The following is a 22,205-nucleotide window of genomic DNA, read 5'->3' as shown; positions in this document are numbered from 1 at the left end:
GCCTTCTACGATCTCCATCAGTGGGACTGAGAGTACCTACCACAAAAAGGTTCTGTGAGGATTAAATGGAGATAGATGGTGAAGGGCGCATCCTCTGGCCCGAGTTTGCTAAGGGTTCAGTAAACACTAGCTGCTATGGTTTTTACTACTCATGTTGCTGTGAGGATCCGATGGGTTGGAACGCAGCGTGAAGCCCCGTGTACACGTGTACTGTAAAGTCACCGGGCCCCACCTGGGCTGGGAAGATGGGTGACACGTGGGCAAGCCGTCCACTCGGGAGAAGGGCTCCTGCAATCCTCCGCGAAGTTTCCCGGGTGCCCTGGGACGCCCCCCCTTCCCCCCGCCCCGGAGGCTCTGGGGAGGCCGGAGGAGGAACGGGGAAGAAGGCGGGGACGGGACGGCACGTACCTGCTTTCGCTGCACTCCTTCCGCTCCCTCACCCGCAGCCACTTGCGCAGGAGGAAGCGTTTGCGGCGCGGGGAAGCGCTGGGCGTGGAGCAGTTCGACCACGGGGTGTCCTCGTCGCTGGAGGGCGTGATCTCGATGGATGGCAGCTGCAGGAATTCCTTGCCAGGCGCCAAGACGCCGGGCAGGTCCCCGCTCAGCCCGGCCTCCAGGCTCGGCTCCTGCACGTTCTTGGTGCGGCGCATCTTGAAGCGCCGGCGGCGAAGCGTGGGGGTCGACGAGCTGGACCAGACCGGGCTGCCCTCGGGTGCGCCCCGCGGCTCGGGCACCTGCAGGGCGGGCGGCTGCAGACTCTCCATCATGTTGGCTGCCGGCATGGGACCCGCTGCCTCCGCGCTGCCCCGGCGCCTCGTCGCCCGCCGGCCCGGCTCCCCTGCCCTCGCCCGCGGCGCCCGGCCTCTCACGTTAGGAAACGCTCGCCGCTCGAGCCGCGAGCAGAGCCAGCTCGTCCTCCGGAGCGCCGCGCGGGCGGAGGGGGCGCGGGGGCTGGCGGCGCGGCCGCCTGGATTCGAACTCGGCGACCCGCAGCCGCCCGGCCGCCCTCTCCGGGGTTCCCCTCGCGCGCCCTCTCGTTTTCCTTCGGCGGCGCTCCCTCGCCGGCTGGCGACCGTGCCCGAGCGGGACTCGGCGGCCCGCGCCCCCAGGGGAGGCTCGGCAAACTCTCAGTGGTTTGCGTTCGGCAGACTAGGCTGGGGAGCCGGCTTGGCGCTGCAGGGAGGCAGAGAGCGGGAGGAAGGGGCAGAGGGAGGAGGAAGACGGGGGGAGAGAGAGAGAGAGAGGAAGCAGACGCTGGATAAAAACAAAAGAGGAGGAGCGGGGGGCGAGGAGCGGGCAAGGGGGCGGGGGTCACGTCTGTACAGAAGGGGCGTGCACGGGCGGCGACAGCTAGTGTAACAGTACCCGGGATCCCTGGGGAGGGACTCTACCTTCGAGTCCCGGCTGCTCCAATCAGCCTAATGAAACAGGATCACCGCCCAAACTTTCTCAAAGCGACGATTGGCCGGGCAGCTCTCATTAGTGTTAACTCCTAGCTTTTTCTAGGAGGGGGAGCGGGGCGGGGGGGGGGGGGGGGAGAACCCAAGGAATTCAGGCCATAATCGCCAGGGCCACCCAAGCATACAGGGTTGAGGCGGGGAGACTAGGAGACTCTTCGGGCAGGATCTGCTCTGCTGAGAAAGGTGCTTTCTTTGAATCACTTGGGGTACAGGCGGGGGCACAGGAAGCCCGGACACAGTCGGAGGGGGGTCAGTAAGGTTCCTAGAGGCTGCTTCCAAAATGACAAGCGGAGAAGAGAGGACAGCTCTGTGGAATAAGCTGAAGACAGCAGACATGACATACGGAGGAAGGACAGCCAAGAGGACCTGAGAGACACAGAGCACAACGGGACCAGTCAGGAAAAGGGGGGTGGTCTCGACATCTTGAGTGACCCCCTCCATATCAGAGCCACATTCCATGCACAGAATAAAATTAGAGGAATGTGAGCGTGAAGCAAAGGGTGTCCTGGGGAACTGAGGGTACTCCCTTTACATTTCTGAGGGTTGGGTCAATTCTGCTTCCACTTGCATGGACTGGGTCACAAAACATCTGTATGTCCCCAGGTCATGGAACCTAGAAAGTCTGGGTCAGTCCTGTAGTTCCCAAGCTATGCTGAACCCCTCACTCTCTAGACCCAGGTTCTACCCTAAGAGACTGGCCCTAGAACTGATCCACCTCACTAAGGAATCCTCTGTCAAGACTGAGTCTAAAGAGCCCAGCTCCTATAGCAAAGAAGTTAACAGCCACCCTCCCTCCCAGCCCAGCCCATATGCCTCTCCAGTAAGTCTTACATGTAAGAGCCCAAGTAGAGATGTGTGTATGTGTGTGCTCAGTTACTTAGTCTTGTCTGACTCTGTGCGACCCCCATGGACTGCAGCCCACTAGGCTCCTCTGTCCATGGGACTTCCCACGCAAGAATACTGGAGTGGGTTGCCATTTCCTTTTCCAGGGGATCTTCCCAACCCAGGGATCGAACCCACGGCTCCTGCACTGGCAGGTGGATTCTTTACCACTGAGCCACCAGGGAAGCCCCAAGTAGAGATGGGAGCTTTCAGACAGACCATGCGGTTCACCTTGTCCTCTGTGCCCTTTCTCTGAGTCCTGGAGGGAATCGATGCCTTGTTTCTGCGCCAGGATGGTCACAAGAGCAGGTCACAAATGTCCCAAAGCTGAGGAGAAACCACATTCCTAAAGACTACCAGAGCTCTGCGAGAAAACACACCCCTTCAGTTCATGTGACAGCTGGCCCTGGGCCCACCATGCCCTGCAGTGACACCTGGGGAGGGGGCATGGCTCCCGGCATCCTGACACTGCACAGCCTCCCCAAGGCCAGGAATCTGGGGGAAATACATTTCGCTCGGGGCGAGAGAGACCGTAGCCAAAAAAACTAGAGCCAGTTGTTCAGTCGCTAAGTTGTGTCCAATTCTTTGCAGCCCCGTGGACTGCAGCAGGCCAGGTTTCTCTGTCCACTGTCTCCCGGAGTTGGCTCAAGTTCATGTTCATTCAGTTGATGATGCCATCCAACCATCTCATCTGTTGTTCCCTTCTCCTCCTGCCTTCAATCTTTTCCAGCATCAGGGTCTTTTCCAATTCCTGGCCAGAGCCAGACCACCCATAAACGTCTTCCTGGAAGAGTGGCCTGTCTTGTTTCTGACTCTTTTCCACATCCGATCACTGGCTCTCTCAAGGGGGCTCAGTATCACTCTATTTTCACTCCTGGATGTGTCACAGAAAGGAGAAACCCCTTGCCATCAGGTGTCAGACCGGGCAAGCAGCCGGACACTGCATCCGGCTCTGGGAATGCCAAGGAGGCGTTCCACTCTTCAGGCTCCGGAACTAAGCCACGGAGTTGCTCACTGCCTTGGATTTCCTCCAAGGATGAGCACTCTGCCGGGGATCTGATAACTTCTCGGTTCAAGGAACCTGCTTGTTGAGGGGCTGTTGAAGTCAGAGAGCCAGGTCTTGGGGGTTTAGCGGGCAACAGGAAGGTGAGTCAATACCATTCACCAGGAAACCACAAAACAAAACAAAACAAATCAGGAGGGTCCACAGACAGGTGCCCAAAGATCCCATGGGTACTTGGGGGAAAGGGAGATTCACCAAGAAGGGCAGCCCCCTTTGACGTTGACCGTGAGCCCTGTGAATTTAAACGTACGCCTCTTAAAAGGAAGAAAACTCAGCAGTTTCCTCTTCCCACACACCTCAGCCACTTTTCCACCCATGAGAGATTCTGAGTCTAAAATCTAAACTCCTGTGAGATTTAATTTAAGCCTGTGCCCAGCAGTCCTGGAGAATGATCATTTACGTCTCCTCCGGCCTGAGGGAAAACCTCCTCCACACTCAATCTGTGAGTGTTTCACTTGGCTGGAAAGCACATAGGTGAAGCCCTCAACCACTGCCCTGGCTCACCTCCACCTGCACTCTTGGCTTCAAGAAAAGAAAGTACTTGTCACCCAATAAAACGCTATTTTTTTAGGTCCAATAGTTAAGCCTTCGCCTTCCAATGCTGGAGATGAGGGTTTGATCCCTGGTCAGGGAGCTAGGATCTCACATGCCTTGCAGCCAAAACTACCGAAACATACAACAGAAACAATATTGTAACGAAGTCAATAAAGACTTTAAAAATGGTCCACATCTAAAACATAAAAATTAAAAAAAAAACCTTTCTCAAAGCACATCCACCAGAAACTAACACAACATTGTAAATCAACTCTGTGTGCTACGTCGCTTCAGTCACGTCCGACTCTGTGCGACCCTATGGACAGCAGCCCTCCAAGCTCCTCTGTCCATGGGATTCTCCACGCAAGAATACTGGAGTGGGCTGCCATGCCCTCCTCCAGGGAATCTTCCCGACCCAGAGATGGAACCCATGTTTCTTACATCTCCTGCATTGGCAGGCGGGTTCTTTACCACTATCACCACCTGGGAAGCCCCAAAATCAACTCTCTTTCAATTAAAAAAAATTATTAAAAAAAACCCCCACATTTCTCATTCACCTTCAGCTGGTTACTTGTCCCTATCAAATGGGACATTAGTTTGAAAATGAAATGCTCTCCAGCTACCAGTCATCATTACAGTGAAAACTCTATGCACATTGAGGGAAGAGTGAAGTTTGTCCTTCTTTGGATTCTGTCCAGTGTCCTGCGTGTTCTGTTTATAGAGTAATCTTTACACTTTCATAAAGAGCTTTCATACATAATATTTTATCTTCCAGTGACCCTAGCAGATGTTATTACCTTCATTTTGTAATTTATTGAAGTGAGACACAGAAAGACATCCAAGGTCGCAGATAAAAACACAATAACTGATCCATGACAAAGCCCGAACTTGAGCCAGGGTCATCTGAAGCTAGTTAGAGGCCACTCAAATCTCATCAAATGCATCAGCTCTGGACATCAGGTCCCTTGCAAGCAACATAATTTTACCAGCCCCGATCTTAGTTGGCTTTATCACTAAACAACATGAAACCATTCAGTTCCAACCATTATTTTACAGCTGAGTAAATGGAAATGCAAAGTTTTGAAAAACAGTTTCTCAGGAGGTCAGGACTAAAGAGCTTCAGTCACTGCATTTTTCTCCAATTCCCCCCACCCCCACCCCACCCCTCATCACTTCTCTCCCATATTTGGCTCTCAGCTGACTCAGAGGTGCCCTCACCTCTGGCCCCCCAGACAGGTGGTGCCTAAACACCCAGGCCTCCCTTCCCCCAGCTCACAGCCAGGCCTCTGACTTTAATGAAAGGAGCTCATATTACCAAGCAACTGTTGTTTATTCTCAACTGTTCAGGCTCCCTTTTCCTGCAGACACAAGACACCCAGCACCTGTCTTATTACTTTGGGAGACCCACAAACTCCAGAGTCCATTATTGAGTGGGAAACGTCCAGGAGGGAACGTAACTGAAACATAGCAGCTATGAAGCTAGATTCCTCCTGGATGCACATCCGGGTGAGTGGGAAATGGAAGGAGCAGGCCCCCACAGACCCACATCCCTCCAGCCCTAAGGATGCCAAGGGCAGGCAACTCACACGGCTGCCACAAGACAGTCAGTCCCCGCCCTGAAGGAGAGGACACAGAATCTCTCTCCCGCATGGCATCAGAGCAGCCAGACCCAAAGGCTCCCATGGAGAGGAGAAAGAAGCAGGAAGTGGGCGTTCACAAAGAGGAACTTGCTGCCATCAGAGAAGCTGGAAATTCTGATAGAACTGTGGATTAGGCCATGAGATCAGTGTAATAAACTGTCTTCAGAAACAAAATGAAGCACGGCTGGGTGGGACTCAGAAACTCTCCTTCTGTTACTGAGCGAGCAAAAATGAGTTTGGGGCTTTCCCTGTGGCTCCAGTGGCTAAGACTCTGTGCTCCCATTGCAGAGGCCTGGGTTCAGTCCCTGGTCAGAGAACTAGATCCCTGACGCCACAACTAAGAGTTCACGTGCCACAGCTAAAGATCCTACGTGCTGAAACTAAGAAATCACATAAATAAACAAAAGAGGCAACGAGTTTGTGCAGCACTCAGGGTGGGAGATTCAGGTTAGATGATAAACATTTCCTGAGAGGAAGGCCAGGTAAGGGCTGCAGTGGATGCTCAAAGATGGTGACAGGGCAGCTATCTCTGCAACGGCTCCAAAGGTAACTGGAACCTGATTAGAGGCAGAGGCAAGGAAGAATTTTCTAGTAAAGGCCCAACCATCATGGATCTGTGGAGCCCAGATTCTCTCTCTTTTAAATAAAAGCAATTCACTTAGGCCTAAAACAAAGTCCATCTGAATTGATAGATTTCTGACTCCAGCCATTCTGATTACCGGATACTAAACACCTCTCTGAAACTCACAGAAAGCTTTTGTATCTTGCACCGTGACACAGAAATACAGGGACCAATGACCAGGGTGGTGAGGGACAAGAAGCTGGCAGTAGGGACTGGGGAGACAGGTGGAATTGGAGACCGTAAGCGTCAAGCTGTCCCCTGGTGGCTTGAGTCTGTTCCTTCCTCTAATCCCTACCTCATTGCCCCATGCACGAGCTCCCTACTGAAGCCATCAATGTGATTTCCACATTCAGTCCCTGTAGTTGGAGGGGGCTGGAGGATGTTGGCTAAACACAACCTAAATAAAACCACGGTGGACCAGCCTCACCTCTGGCTTCTCCTTCTGAAGAAAAGAAAGAGCTTCAGGACTTTTCCCATTTCAGTTCCCAAGGACTGTGCACTGGCAAGGCCTCTCAGCCCTGGGAAATGCACAAGGTTGACGGCGTGCTTCCGCCAGCCTCCGTGGGGGTCAGGGTGAGCAATGACGTCACCCCAGGAGGACTGTCGCCAGATAAGCCTCCCTGGTTTAACTGCTCATCAAAAGACTTAGGAGTCAAACCAGACTCTTTTGCACAACACTTGGCTGACCCTGTTTTTTCAGACAGGCATCATCACTTGTCCTCTAAATCTTCGAAGGACATCGGGGCTGGAAAAGACTTCCTGAGGTCACTCCACCCATCCATTCCAGGGGAGGCAGCTGGCCTGCTTTGGGTGCTCTGCTGCTTTCCTCAGAAGGGTCCTCACATACTGTGGGCGCTGTAAACTAGTGGCTGTGTGCACAGGCTCACATGGCTGCTCTCTGCCCTTCCCCCACCTACCATTAGATTGGGGGTGAGTTATTTAATTTCTCTGTGTCCCTGTTTCCTATCTTAAAAAAAAAAAAAAGAAAACAAGATAATTAACAATGTCTCCCTCCTCCAGCTGTGGTGAGCCTCTGAACAGCGTAGGGCACTTAGAATAGTGCTTGGCACATTGTAAGCTATAAATGTCGGCCTTTTTGTACCTAATTAAGTCTCCGTTATAAGACCTGTATTAGGAAACACGACTACTTCTGTTGATTTTCCATTCAGTTTAATTTTAAGAGTCCTTGTTAAGCTAGAGAACCACATGAGGTTTCTCGGTAAGCCCTGGGGAGACAGCAAGCTAAGAAGGACAAAGTGTGTGCATTGGAGCGTACAGCCTAGCAAGGCAGAATGAATGAAGTGCAAAATACAAGTGCAAACAGGTGCGAACAGAAAATCAATTTTAACGAGAGGAAAAAAGGTGGTCTAGGCAGGCTTCACAGAGGCATTAGTACTTAAGACGTAAAGTATGAATTTCACTAGAAAAGATGAATGGAGCACTCTGGAGTAAAGGAACTGTTTGAGTAAGGGGACTGAAAAGAATAAGAAGGAAAAGAAAACCCCTGGGGAGTTTTGGAAAATAGAGAGAGAAGTCAGGGCTTATGGAAGGACGCATAGAGGAGGCAAGGCAGGACAAACAAGAGGGTCAGATTGGCGAGTATTCAAAGTTTAGTTCTAGTCTTTATTTTTTAAAAATATTTTATTCGTTTGTTTGGCTGTGTCAGGTCTTAGTTGTGGTGTTCAGGTTCCCTAGCTGTGGGGTGGGGGCTTAGCTGCCCCACGGCATGTGGGATCCTAGTTCCCCGACCAGAGATGGAATCCAAGTCCCCTGCCCTGCAAGGCAGATTCTCAACCACTGGGCCACCGGGGAAGTCCCTAGTTCTATTCTTTAAACAAAGAGATGCTATTCAGGTTTTGCTTGGGGGGGTTTCTTGGGGGGTGTGACATTATGGACCTGTGTTTGAGGAACATCAATTCTGGTGACAGTGTGAAATACGTACTGGAGAAGCAAAAGATGGGACACACAGAGGCCAATTCAGAGACTGTCATTCAATCAGTCTGTATTTTTGGAGTATTGACTCCATGCATGCATGGCAAATACTGCAGGTAAGATATGGAGAAAATCTGAAACAGGCTGGGAGAAAAATGTGGAATGAGAGGAGACGGGCAAGGGAAGGAAAAGTTCTACAAAGATTTATTCAGAGACGTAGACTGGAAGAAAACCAAGAATGCGGGATGAATCAGCAGTCAAGAAAGGGAAGGAGCCAGAGTTTGTTGAATGACTACTACAAGCCCGGCACCAGTCTAAGTGCTTCACACACAAAATCCCATTCGACCCACCCAACCACCCCGAGAATAGACATCAAAAGCTCCATGTTAGGAGGGGGAGAGATTTTAAAAGGTGCCTGACTTGCCAAAGTTCATACAGGGAACAAACGGAAGAGGAGCACAAATTTAAACCAGGGTCTCTGTGCTTTAAAACTCATGCTATAAATTACACCACATTTCAGAAAGGTAAGTGATGCCAAATGCCGTCACGAAATCAGGCAGGAGGAAGACGGAGAGAATCCCATCAGGTTTTGTGATGGGTCGCTGGTGTTCTCTGTGGGAACAGTGGTGGTGAGAGCAGAAATGAAACGTGACTGCTACAGGTGGTAGCGTGTGGAGCGAGGCAACACACGGAGGCTGCAAAAACCACGAGTCCCAGAAACCAGGCGGTGAAAGGAGTGTCTTTCATTCCCATTCATTTTAAAATAGTTATTGAGCATTTTCTATGTTCAAGTCTCTTCTAAGGATCTGGAATTAGACTGGGAAAAATGTGTGTGTGTGTGTGTGTGAGTTATTGTTGGTAGATGTTATGTTTCAGAGGAACAAAATGTGACTGTATGATTATGCCATTTAAAATGGAGTTCTGCCTATATCTAAGAAACTGAAGCTTGGGGGTGTACCTGGTAATCTAACAAATCAATCAAAAAGTATTTAATATGCCCAGATTCTAAGCATACCGTAACACTGGGTACTGTGAAACGGTTCTGAAAAGTTTCTCTAACACTATTCATTTATTTCTCAAAATAATTCTTGAATGTTTATCAAAGATGACCCTGGCTTCAAGTCTTGAAGTGGCGGTTCCGGGAGAGCAGAGAATCAATCTAAGGACTACAGTTTAGTGAGAAAACCTACTTTAATAGAGGCATGTATCAAACGCAGTGTGATCCCAGACGAGAGAGAGCTTGATCTAGAAAGAACTTCATGAAGGAGACAGTATCTACCCAAGGTAGAAGGTTAGCAGAGGAGTTTTCTAGCTACACCGGGGCGAGGGCGGGGGCACGCTTCCAGGCAGAAGGACCACCTACACAAAGGCACAGAGGTATAAAAGAGCGCAGGATATATTCTTGGAATCACACAAAGAACAGTCTGGATCATAATGTTGGGTGACGGATGAGAGCAAGAGATTACATCTACTATAAATCTTCCTTCTTGCCCATTTAAACACAGATTAATTGAGCACACTATGTTCTAAGTGCTGGAAAATCGGGTGGGGGAATTTGGGTATGCACATAACCAAGTCTGTGCCCTGGAGGAGTTTACATCTGGTGATTACAAAATTCCAGAATGATGGAACAGATATTTCAAAGATCTGACCCAACCATCACTTTACCCCCACTGTTCATTCTGTTTTAGAGATTAGAGAAGGAGGCACAGAGAGGTTACAGACAGTTACTAAAGTGATACAGCAGGCAGGTGAAGTTTCACAGGTGATAAATGGCTTTGCATGCAAAGGCCAAGACAAAGACTTGGAGGCTGAACTCACTCAAAGAGAAGGGCCCCACAGGTCTAGGAAACAATCCGGTTCAAGCGCTAAAGGAACCACTTAAGGCTTTTATTTCCAACAGGAACTCAGCAGTTTCACCTCCATTACATCCGAAAATCAGCCCCCTTTTACAGACAACCCTAGATCCCACGGACAGAGGAGCCTGGCCATCCAGTTGTAAACCAGTCAGACATGACTTAGCGACTAAACAAAAATAATAAACCCAGATCCGGAGTGGCAGAGACGCTGGAGCAGCTAGTGTGTGCTCCATTGCTCTGTCATGTCTCTTTGTGACCCCATGGGCTGTGGCCCACCAGGCTCCTCTCTGTCCATGGGATTCTCCAGGTAAGACACTGGAACGGGTTGCCATTTCCTTCTCCAAGGGATCTTCCTGACCCAGGGATGGAACCCGCGTCTCCTGCATTGGCAGGTGGGTTCTTTCCCACTGAGCCAGTTGGGAAGCCCAGATATTAGAGCAATGGGCTCCAAATCACTTCCAGGGTAGAGCAGAACCGTGGTAACTTCTGCTGGGGTATGATGCTGAAACTGTAAAAACTGCCCAGTTTCTTCTGATGGGACATAATGGTGTGTTTGCCAAGCATGATGGAGACACTAGCCTTTACATATCACTTCAAACAAAAAATTGAATTATTTTGTTGTGACACAGGAAGGCTTTTCAGCCATGGCTCCTATAATCCAAGTACACAGAGTACATTCCTACTGCAGCCCCAGTCGTTTATCCTTCTGCAAGGAGGGAGCAAGTGTAAACAATTCATTCCTGTAAAAGTCTGCATTTAGTGGGAGCTGTTGCCTTGAAATGAAAGTCACACTTCGCAGTGTTCCCACATTTCATGAATGGCCCACCAGCCTGGACCCTGGCTGTACTCTGCCCCCAACTGCCCCCTGGTGGCAATTCCGTTGCTCATATTCCTCTGACTCCCATTCTAGGAGCTGAGATGCTGGACCACTGCCCTTCTGATTCACCTCAATTCAGTGACTGCACAGTATTTTAAACACCCTGAAATTGGAATTGGGGAATTGGTTATCCTGGGTAATCTCTGAAGTCTCTCACAGTCTATGAACTGAAAAGGTTTACTTCACCTTAAGAAATCCTGGCATATGAAAACACAGATTTTAAAAACATGAGTTGGGGCAACTCCCAACTAATTGGGGCAACTAGTTGGACTAGTTAGGTTAGGTCCAGTTAGGTTAGGACTCCAGACTCTCACTTCACAGGGCTCAGGTTCAATCCCTGGTTGGGGAACTAAGATCCCTCATAAGCTGCATGGCACAGTAAAAAAAAAAAATATATATATATATATATATATATATATATATATATGAGTTGGAATGATCATCATTTAATAAAATCACTTCTTTCCCAAAAGATTCATTAAAATAGACTGTTTCCTTATGGGTAAGGAATTTATCCTTTATGGGTAAGGGCAATTTATCCTTAAATTAAATGACTCGAATAAGGCACATTCAACAAGGAAACCTGCTGAATATCAGATGTCCACATGAACATAAAACATCACTGAATGCTGAGTGACCTCATTTCTTTATATTTCTAGGAAAAGAAAGAGCTCCATTTCTCATAATCTCAACCACTCCCATGATGTAAATTAGTACTTCGAGAAGACATATTAATTCTGTCTGACAGTTGCAAAGTTTTATGAGCAATAGACCTTCCTTAGGCAATAGAATTATAAGCCTGAAAGAAACATCAGATACTTAGTCCAATCTCATTAAATATCTGGACCATTCTTCCTCTGCCCTGTCCCACCCAGGGTCACAGATGAGAAACTAAGGCATTGGTGAGATCAACCCTGGACCAAGGTCATATAGCTGAAATGGAAATTGCTTTCTGTAAATCAAATATCTTTTGGTCAAATTCTACCTTAATTGCTTTCAGTGTTATTCTGGAGGCTGTATTTTGACCTCAAAGAATAATTAAAATACAAATGGTACTAAGGAGTCCAAATACTCATTCTGCTTTTGTCCACACAGATTCTGTGCGCATCTAATTCTCTCATTAGCCTGCAGAGAGCAAGAAGTTAAACACAAATACCTTTCTAGAACTGATCTCAACACATGAATGATCAGATTTGCACAAAAGACATAACAATGTTTATTTACTTTTGGAAAAGCCTTTATGCTTCACACAAAGAGAATCCCTTTATGTGGGAAATTCCCCTCATGCATTTTAAATATTACTTGATGTATACACAACTTTGCAACAACACTACTACTTAGTAAAAGTATGTGGATAAATAATCAACGTACACGTTCATACCCTTTCATTTCAAAGCAAATATATAATAACAGTGGCTTGAACCATATGAAAAATCTGTTTCGGCTGAGCATAGATTAGAAATGTTCCAATGTCCTAAAAATTTGAAGATTGATCCAAAACTTCTTGAGCCAGGCACTCTGTTTTCTCAATTAAGCCTCACAAAAATCCTGAGGTTGTGCCAATTTCCCCACTTTAGAGATGTGGAAAACGAAGCCCAGAGAAATTAACTTTAGGTATTAAGCTATGATTCAAACCCAAGTAGTTTGAATCCCAAACCAGTGTTTTCTCCACTCCTCTATATTACTCTATTTCAACTTCCTGTAAAAAATATACTTTCAGCCACTATTCAGACTGGTTCTCGCTGCCATTTTTTGTGATGGCTTTCATTTGATTTGCAATCTGGTAAATAAATTGATATCTGGGGTTGAAATTCTGCAAACTAAGACGCTCTGCTTTCCTAACTCAGTCAGTTTCTATTTGTTCCCTCTCTAAAACACACCACAAAGCTAATACCAATTTCCTTAGGCCTTCCTACTGAATTCTAAACATTTTAAAAAGAAACTCTATCCCCAGTATTTGGCAGAACCTGCTTTGCTAGAAGTGCTTGCAAGAAATACTTTTCTTTGGCATGTTCAGGCCATCTAAGCAGATTCTCATTTGCAGCGAACGATGTCCTAATTCCTAACTGGTACCCAAGTGTCTCTAACACCCCTTACCTGTTACGAAGTCCACTTGTAGATCTCAGGTGGGTCAGCAGGGCTCTACAGGTGCCTGGAGGCATCCATCACTGAGACCTGTCCACCCAACACTCTAAGCGGGACCTATGCACAACAGCTCCAGGCTCCACTAAGTTTGCTTAAAACGAGGCTGGCCACCACCTGCTGAAATGGTAGCTTAGCAAACACTAAAGGCTTTTAAAAGTAAGTTCTCTGTGATCTTTGTGTTCTAATTTAGCTTCCAAAGGTAGATCTAACTTGTTTTCGAAGGCAATGGTTTCAATCTTGTCAGCCAGGGCAAAGTCTAGGTTCTTGAAGGCTGGCTCACATGATCTCATTCCGTGCAAGTTCACCCCTGCACCCTTGGACCTTGGAACCAGGACAGTAGGCTTCATGCCCGCCAAAATAAAATCTCCCCAGCTTAACCAAAGAACAACCAGTCAGTGCTCATGGTCCCACTGTCCTACAGGAAGGGTCCCACCAGGATACTAAAAACCTAGGTTCCTTCCCTGCCTCTTTCTCACTCTCCCCTTTTGTTTCTTCCCTGCCTCTTTTTCACTCTCCCCTTTTGTTTCTTCCCTCTCTCTGTCCTTCTCTCTCTTTCTGTATCTCTTGCACACACACACGAGCAATTCTCCCCACTTCCTTAAGTAACCAGACACTGCTCAACCAAAAACAAATGGTGAGTTTCCCATCAGGGGAGGTAAGCAAGCAGAGACTGACCACGTTCTTGCACTGAGGTTGAGACCAGACGACACTGGAGGGCACTTGCAGGTCGAAGGCTGATAGTATCCCAGAGGTTCTGAGGTTCTGGAAAAAGCCCATACGTGTTCTTCTAATTGTTCTTTTATGACTTCTTCTCCTTTTCTTTTTTGAGAATGTCCTCCACACTCATTTAAATCAATCCTTACTTGTATATGGGCTTCCCTTGTGGCTCAGCTGGTGAAGAATCTGCCTGCAATGCGGGAGACCTGGGTTGGATCCCTGAGTTGGGAAGACCCTCTGGAGAAGGGAAAGGCTACCCACTCCATATTCTGGCCTGGAGAATTCCATGGACTGTATAGTCCATGGGGTCGCCAAGAGTCAGACACGACTGAACAACCTTCACTTCACTTACTTGGGTACATGTATATTAAAAAAAAACCCTCGGTGCACTTTACCCACACTGTTTTGCAACACCTCTTTTTCCACGCCATGTCATAATTACTGGCATGCACTTTCCACATCCCACCTCCCTCAGACTGTATCGTCATCAAGGCAAGATTTCTGCCCTCTTCATCTCTGTCATCCTGTTTCAAAGCTCACTGCTCCACACGGTGTATCTGCTCAGTGAATGTCCGAGAGTGAAAATACGGTGGGTGGGGCAGTGACGGGGGTGTAGGGGAGAGGTCTGAGGAGGCACCCAGTTAGCTTCCCACACATGCTATCTGGGGATCGCCTGCCCTTCTAGAGAAACGGAGGCTGAAGAACACGATCCACCGCAGCCCTGCAGTGTCCCTTGGGGCAGCTCTGACTGTGGTCGTTCCTTCCCTGAGATCATCACTGCACTCAGCCTGCATCACATAAGAGATCTCAGGAGAAGGCACCTGGGAGGATAACACTCTCCACCCAGAACATTCGTTTCTGATTAACTGAAAGCTCAGGTTTCTTAGGTAAGGGTGTTTGGACTGTGGATCTCTGGAGAGCCATTAAAGAAAGGAACCAGAATGCACTTGGAAACAGCTGCTTACCTATCAACTCTTAAGAAAACACCCTGAAAAAGAGTTTAATCAGTTCTTCCTCAGTTACTGGTGAGGGTCTCAGTTTAACCATTCCTGCAAGAAAGGAATTCATCCTACTCTCTTCCAAAGATCTGCAGACAGGGCACCTTCCCTGTGTAGGAAGCCCAGGCCCTCCTGAGCTCTGGAGCTGCCCTGCGCTCCAAAAAATAACCATTCTCTGCTGTAGTTTCCCGTCCAAAGAATGTCTGCCCATCTTGATTATAAGGCCAATATTAAGTCACAATTTAATTTCCCTTAAATGACTTCTTCTTAAATGACTACTCATTCCATTTGAGTTGCAAATTGGAAAAAATACTTAGAAGAAACCAACCCCCACATTTTATAGATAAGGAACTTGGTTCAAGAAGTGCCTCTCTCTGTTGGCTGCCTTTGATAGCCTGTTTATTGTGGTATAAAAATGAACTTAACCTATTAATTACCGAGCAGGTGGGTCCAGAAACACAGTAACACATATTTTGTAAAATATATATATATATATATGTATATATAAACTTTATTTTAAGACCAGTTTTAGATTTACAGAAGTTACCACATGCTTGTAAATGCTAAACTACTCCATCCTCCCTGTTACTGTTTTACTAACAGTGCTCCCTACAGCACATTGTCAAAATAGCTTGTTTTCCGTTTTATGGGCACAAAGCACCTTATACGGGTAAGGGTTTGGCCCAGGTTCCAGGAACAATTTGGCTGTTTTCTCAGGGAGAAATGCTACAAAGAGCAATTTATGTACACAGGTTGTATGCTGAAGGTGGGGAGGGAATTTTAAATCGTATCAATCCAAACACAATCACAGTAAGACTAGCTAATATTTACTGCACACTTACTATAAATCAGGCATGAGCTCAATTAATCCTCAAATCACCCCAATGAGGAAGTTGTTATCCCCATTTTCAAATAAGAAAAGAATGAGGCTTGGAAAGGTTGTGTAAAAGACACACAGGGACTTCCCTTGTGGCTCAGTGGTTAAGAATCTGCCCATCAATGCAGGGGACGTGGATTTCATCCCTGGGCCAGCAAGATCCCACATGCCTCGGAGCAGCTAAGCCAGAGAGCAGGTACTACTGAAGGCCACACACCTGTGCTCTGCCGCAAGAGAAGCCGCCTTGATGAGAAGCCTGCACATCGCAACTAGAGAGTAGTCCCTGTTTGCTGGCAACTAGAGAAAGCTCTCATGCAGTGAGGAGCTAGAGCAGTAAAAAAAAAAAAAAAAAAAGACAGCTAATCAGCAGCTGGACTGGGTTCAAACTGCCAAACTGAAACCAAGCACGACTGTGTGGGACTCCTGGGTACAGAAGCCTTTCTATGTCCCTCCTTTCTTGTTGGTAGGAAACAGACTCCAACTTCCATGACCTTCCCTGAGTTCCGAAGGGCAGATTCAACAGTTGCTAATCAGGGAAAGGGGGTGGTGACGCAGAGACAAGGCAGGGGGCCATCTGAGGCCGGCTAAAGGAGTGCAGACCCTGCACACATCCTGATTTTTTTTTTTCCAGTGCCTAAGTGACACCGATTTTTTTTTTTAATTTATTGGGGTATAGTTGCTTGACAACACTGTGCTCATTTCTGCGGCACAGCGAAGTGAATCAGCCAGCCACACGTATACACATGCCCTCTCCCTTCTGGATTTCCCTCCCACCTAGATCAGCACAGAGCGCTGAGTGGAGTTTCTTGAGCTACGCAGCGGGTCTGCACTAGTTCTCTCTTCCATGTGTAGCAGTGTATACGGGTCAATCCCAATCTCCCAGTTCATCCCTCCGTGCCTTTCCCTGCTTGATGTCCATACATTTGTTCTCTACGTCTGTGTTTTCTCTATTTCTATTCGCACTTTATTAGCAACTCCACCCCTGAACCATTGCTATAAAACTCTTCACCGAATCAAACCCAGGGTTGGGACGCACAGTGTCTGAGGGGCAGGAGCCCACTGTATCCCCCTTTGCCTGACAAAGCAATAAAGCTATTCTTTGCTACTTCACCCAAAACACTGTTTCAGAGGTTCAATGCAGTACCAGTGCACAAAGGCCAAGTTTTTGGCATCACAATCTGATGTCAGAGCTTGTGCTCTCCCCTGGTTAGCACTGTCTCTCCTCTGTTGTGGAATGACCTCCATCTTCGATGTCAGCATCTTGGTTCTAAATTGGTACCTGATTTGATAACTCATTCATAAGCTTATACTACACAATTATGGCAACTGCCTTGTAAAAATATGCATTTTTAATATCCATCACATGACCTGTTTGAGATAAATGTCAATACTGGTATGTGCAGACATGAATTCTCAAAGCTGGCAGACATATCTGCATATCCTTGACAATTACAGCATACTTTCCAGTTATAGTAAGCTTCTAATACTCGGACTTGCCTGGTGGTCCAATAGTTAAGAATCTGCCTGCCAATACAGGAGACACAGGTTCTCTCCTGGTCTGGGAAGATTCCACATGTCACAGGGAAACTCCTGAAGCCTGAGCCCCTAGAGCCCGCAATCCACAAGAAAAGCCACTGCAATGAGAAGCCCAATGCACCGTGAGACTAGCCTCTGCTCACAGCAGCTAGAGAAAGCCTGCGTGCAACAATGAAGACCCAGCGCAGCCAATAAATCAATAAATAAGTTTGTTTTAAAAAACTTACAATACCCCCTGATTTCCTCATGCATCGTTGACAGTATGATCTAGCAGTTATGTGCAAGGGTCCTGGAACTAGAATGGCTGGGTTCAAAGTTTGGATCCACCATTTATTAACAAGTTTTAACTAATGTCTCAGTGCCTCGGTCAGCCCTCGGGCAAGATGAGACTGTTAACAACAGCGCCTATATTACAGGCTTGTGGTAGCAGATCGACAAGGTTATATACACTAAGCACTGGGCACAGTCCCTGACACACAGTAAATGCTAAGAGAAGTCAAAGCATGTACCAGTTTTGCACCTGCAATCGTGTGTATAAGCATTGATACTAATCACTAATGTAATAAAGTGCACTGAGCATCAAGGAATGTTTGGTTGCACAAACACACCAGGGAGCCTGATAAAAATCCACTTCATACAGTGCTACACAGCTGCTCATTTGAGCAGCTCCCCACTTACAAAAAAAAAGACGTGAATAAAGATGAGGTCAACCTAATAGCTTAAAATACAGGTCTGTTTCTCTTAAGGCCTGTAGAGAAGGGGAGGGGGTGGAAAATGGTAACAACTGGTACAATTATGATCACGATCATTACTATCATCACTAGTATGAATAGAACTCTCAGCTTCCAGCTCTCGGATTTCTGTGCTTGCCTTTTCTAAGGGAACTAGAGAATGCTTGATTGCTTCCTTACAATGGGAATGGTTTTACCCTTTCAATTACCATCTCCATCACACTCCACATAAGTTAAAAGATGGCATTTGGGTCTTCTATTCAAGCGAGTGATCTTTCTATCCTTGTCATTACAGGAGAGACAACTGGTAAAGTTAATGCAATGTACTGTAACTAATGCCTTGGAAATGCCTGAAGCATGACAATCTTAATCCACTTTAAAGGCTAACTGTGTTCAGAATGGGAGGCTTTATATTAAGCTGTATGTTAGAGCAAAATTAGCTGCAGGGGAAAATCCTCTTTGAATCAGAGTGAAACCATTTATATTTATTTCAAAAACTTAGAAGAGTCTGATGACAAAAAAAAAAAAAAACCCCAAACAAACGTTAACAGTAAGATACTAATTTAACCCTTGGCTGGGCTACAGCAATGGCAGCTTTGTGGATTCTGCACAAAGTCCATGTATGTGCACCTGATATGTGGAACCTTTATGGGCATCATGGAGCCAACAATTAACAGGGACTCAATAGAAAACATTTAAGTCTCAAAGTCTACTGTTTTACCAAGAAAGCAAAATGGCAAAAGTTAGTGATTAAACGGTGACTAACAAGGGAGGACTCTCTCGGACTTCCCTGCAGGCTCAGTGGATAAGAGTTAACCTGCTAATGTAGGGGACACAGGTTCGATCCCTGGTCTGGGAAGACGCCACATGCTGCAAAGCAACTAAGTCCGTGCACCCAACTACTGAGCCCATGTGCTGCAACTACTGAAGCCCATATGCCTAGAATCCGTGCTCAGCAACAAGACAAGCCACCACAGCGAGAAGCCTGCACACCCCAGCAAAGAGTAACCCCCACTTACGCAATTAGAGAAAGTTCTTGAAAAACAAAAAAGACTCAGCACAGCAAAAAAAAAAAAAAAGAAGGTCTCTTGCTCATCATGCAAGTTCTCAGGTCCTCAAAGAGGAAGCAGCAGAGGGGGAGCCCCAAGTTTCCCCTCTGATCTCTCCTCACTGGAACATTCCATTCACTCTTGAAGTTCAAAGGACAAAACAGGATGTGCAAATGACTCCTGAGCTCTTATGGAAGCTTTCCAATTCGCCTCCTTCCCATAATTACATATTCCTCATATTGGTGGATCAGTTCTCCATTCCAGACAGGTTCCCCCAGCACCACCACTGGTGCGATGAGAGAGAGGAAGCAAAGATCACAGCAGAGCGCCCCATAGCTCTCGTTTTGACAGTATATGATGTGCTGCCTTTCTCAACGGTAGAGAGGAGTGACACCGGGTAAAGAAGCGGAACCTCTCTCCTTTACTGGTTTGGAGGGCCGGAAACCCCGCGTGCCCCACCTTCCAGGAAAGGGGAGAGCCCTGACCCTTGGGTGAACTCAGGGCGCACTGTGATATAATCAATGCTCTTTCCCAGGCAGATAATACTCAAACTCAAGGTGGATTCTGTCTAAAAACACACTTCTGAAGGTGAAAAAGAGAATCTAAAACAGAGTGGGCATCTCTGCATGTGTAACTGACTCACTTTGCAGTACAGCACAGACTGACACAGCGCTGCAAATCGACTGTGCTCCAATAAAAATTAATTTAAAAGGAAAGGTAAGAAAGAGAGTGGACACCGGCCTTTGAGTGTCTTAGCTTAGAAAATGAAGTCGGGACATTCCTGGTGGTCCAATGGTTGAGACTCCGTATTCCCAATACAAAGGGTGAGGGTTTGAACCCCGGTTGGGAAACTAAGATCTCACGTGCTACATGGTGCGGGCAAAAAATCCAAGTCAGACAAGTTATGGGGAAAATAGTACACTTAGGGAGTGGGGGTTTATCTAATAGCACCAAGATTTTGTAAAGTAATGTGTAGAAACAGAGGTAAGAGCCATCAGCTATTAATATTCCTGCATCTAGCAGTTTTGTGATTTGGAGGAATGGGGTTTAGGAATCAGGGAGACCTGAATATGAAGAGGCTTGAATTTCTGCTGGTCTTAGAGTCGTGCAGATGGAGCATCTCAGGAACACCTGGGCACAGTTGATTTTGTTCCAGAATATTTGTTTCGGCTCCGTCTCAGTAGGAGACTGGAGCAAAGAAGTCTTCTCCTAGACCCTCATCTTCCTTCTTTACTCCATCCTGATACCGTCACTCCCCTTTTCCGCCTCCATTTCTTTCTTTTCTCCTTTTCTCAGTAAGATTTCTCCCCCTGCCTTTTTACCCATTTCTGCTTCTGCTTCTATAAACTCCTTTCCTCCTTGTCCTCGAAGTTCCCTAAAGGTCTGGTCCCTGTCTCCAGGATCACCACCCTCCCTCCGCCTGCCCATTGGCCTCCTTGAGTTTATTAGAATCAGAAATGGCTGGTGGGCAGTGGACATGGAACACCGATTTCTAAAATCTCATCTTGAGACTCAATAATTCTAACTCCACCATAGCTTGAAACTAATTGAGACCCAGTAAGGCTAAGTCACACCCCTGTTATTGACCTCGAAATATAGCTAACTACCTATAAAGAAAGAAGACTGTACATGCCTTAAAAGTCTGTTCTGAGTTTTGCTGCTGTTATTAATTTGTTCCTGATGAACAACATTTTCAGGCACCTAAGTCACCAACTTTTTTTTTCTTTCCATTTTAGCTTTTCATTTCATATTGGAGTAAAGCCAATTAACCATGCTGTGATAGTTTCAGGTGGACAGCAAAGGGATTCAGTCATACATATAACGTACATACATATACACATTCTCCCCCAAACTCCCCTGCCATCCAGGCTGCCACATAACATTGAGCAAAGTTCCCGGTAAGTCACTAACTCTGAAGGCAGAAATAAGACCCATTTCTCACAAGCACGTATTTACAGGAAGCCATGTGAACTGCAGGCAAAGGTCCTAGAGTTTCAAGCCAGCAGGTAATTAGGCTGTGTTATGGTAACTCAGCACGTGAGTCTGGACAAAGGGCGTATTCTAAAAACCAAAGAAAATAAACAACTGACTGGCTCAGAAACTCCTGATTGGATGTCAGGGCAAGAAAGGGCAGGCCAAACAGATAAGATCAGAATTGCCTCAGAGGTTCACAGGTGTCAAGATAAGATCCTGAGAGGTGGCCACCAAAATAAAAACTCAGGTCTCTACAGCCCTTTTAAGTGAAACACTTCTACACCAGTGAGCAATATGATTTTTACAACCCCCTCCAATAAAGGAGAAGAAGGCAATGGCAACCCACTCCAGTACTCTTGCCTGGAAAATTCCATGGACGGAGGAGCCTGGTAGGCTGCAGTCCATGGGGTTGCTAAGAGTCGGACACAACTGAGCGACTTCACTTTCACTTTTCACTTCCCTGCATGGGAGAAGGAAACGGCAACCCACTCCAGTGTTCTTGCCTGGAGAATCCCAGGGACGGCGGAGCCTGGTGGGCTGCCGTCTCTGGGGTCACACAGTCGGAAACGACTGAAGCGACTTAGCAGCAGCAGCAGCAGCAATAAAGGCATACTGTTACTCAACAGACAACAGAGCAGGATCAGAGAAATCATGGGACTTGTGTGAGTCCCACAGTAAGAGGCAAAGGTGGAATTTTCAGCCAGGTGTGCCCCTTCCAAATTACCATAATTATGGAAAGTGCTTACCTGATAGTTAGGTGGTAAGACAATGACATGTTGGGTCTTCTTAATTCCCCTTCCAAGGTCTGTTCACTACCTAAAAATGCCTAGGTCATCAAATTATGTAATCAAATTTCTTTTTCTCTGGGTTTTGGTAAAAATTACTCCACGCAAACACCAGAAAAAATTAAAACAAGGGCAAACGTTATATAAAAAGAAAAAAGAATCTAAATGTGACCAGCCAGATCAGCATTAGTATCAGAGGCAGGGTTATCCTGTAGAAATTCATGCGCGACCATTTAGAGATGGTCCAAATCACCCTAGCAGATTCCCTATACATTCCAGTTATTACACTTAATTATATTATTAAATTATATAATAAATATAAAATTATTATATAATTATGGTTATATTTCAAATATATAATCATAGTCAGACTATTATATAATTATATGTGTTGTTGTTTAGCCGCCCAGTTGTTTCTGACTCTTTTGTGACCCCATGGATTGTAGCACTCCGGGCTCCTCAGTCCATGGGATTTCCCAGGCAAGAATTCTGGAGTGGGTTGCCATTCCCTTTCCTAGAGGATC

At 46.8% G+C, this 22,205-nt stretch overlaps 1 protein-coding gene across 4 annotated transcripts in view; it reads right to left on the bottom strand.

The window, feature by feature from the left end:
* Positions 1-13,253, bottom strand: part of GRAMD1B (GRAM domain containing 1B) — a 202,476-nt gene extending 189,223 nt beyond the window's left edge. For 2 of the 4 annotated variants that reach the window (XM_027979340.2, XM_042233005.1), the window contains exon 1: positions 12,967-13,253. In XM_027979340.2, coding sequence (XP_027835141.2) covers positions 12,967-13,031 — 65 coding nt within the window. In that variant the 5' untranslated portion in view covers positions 13,032-13,253. Of the gene's footprint in view, positions 1-408; positions 3,638-12,966 lie in introns of all 4 variants that reach the window. The other 2 variants (XM_060399796.1, XM_042233004.1) reach the window with 2 other exon arrangements.
* Positions 13,254-22,205: the final 8,952 nt, after the last annotated feature.

Source organism: Ovis aries, chromosome 15 (assembly GCF_016772045.2).
Source record: "Ovis aries strain OAR_USU_Benz2616 breed Rambouillet chromosome 15, ARS-UI_Ramb_v3.0, whole genome shotgun sequence".
In the NCBI taxonomy this organism is placed as follows: domain Eukaryota; kingdom Metazoa; phylum Chordata; class Mammalia; order Artiodactyla; family Bovidae; genus Ovis; species Ovis aries.
Note: the sequence above shows the minus strand (reverse complement) of the source record. Positions and strands in the feature narration are given on the sequence as shown.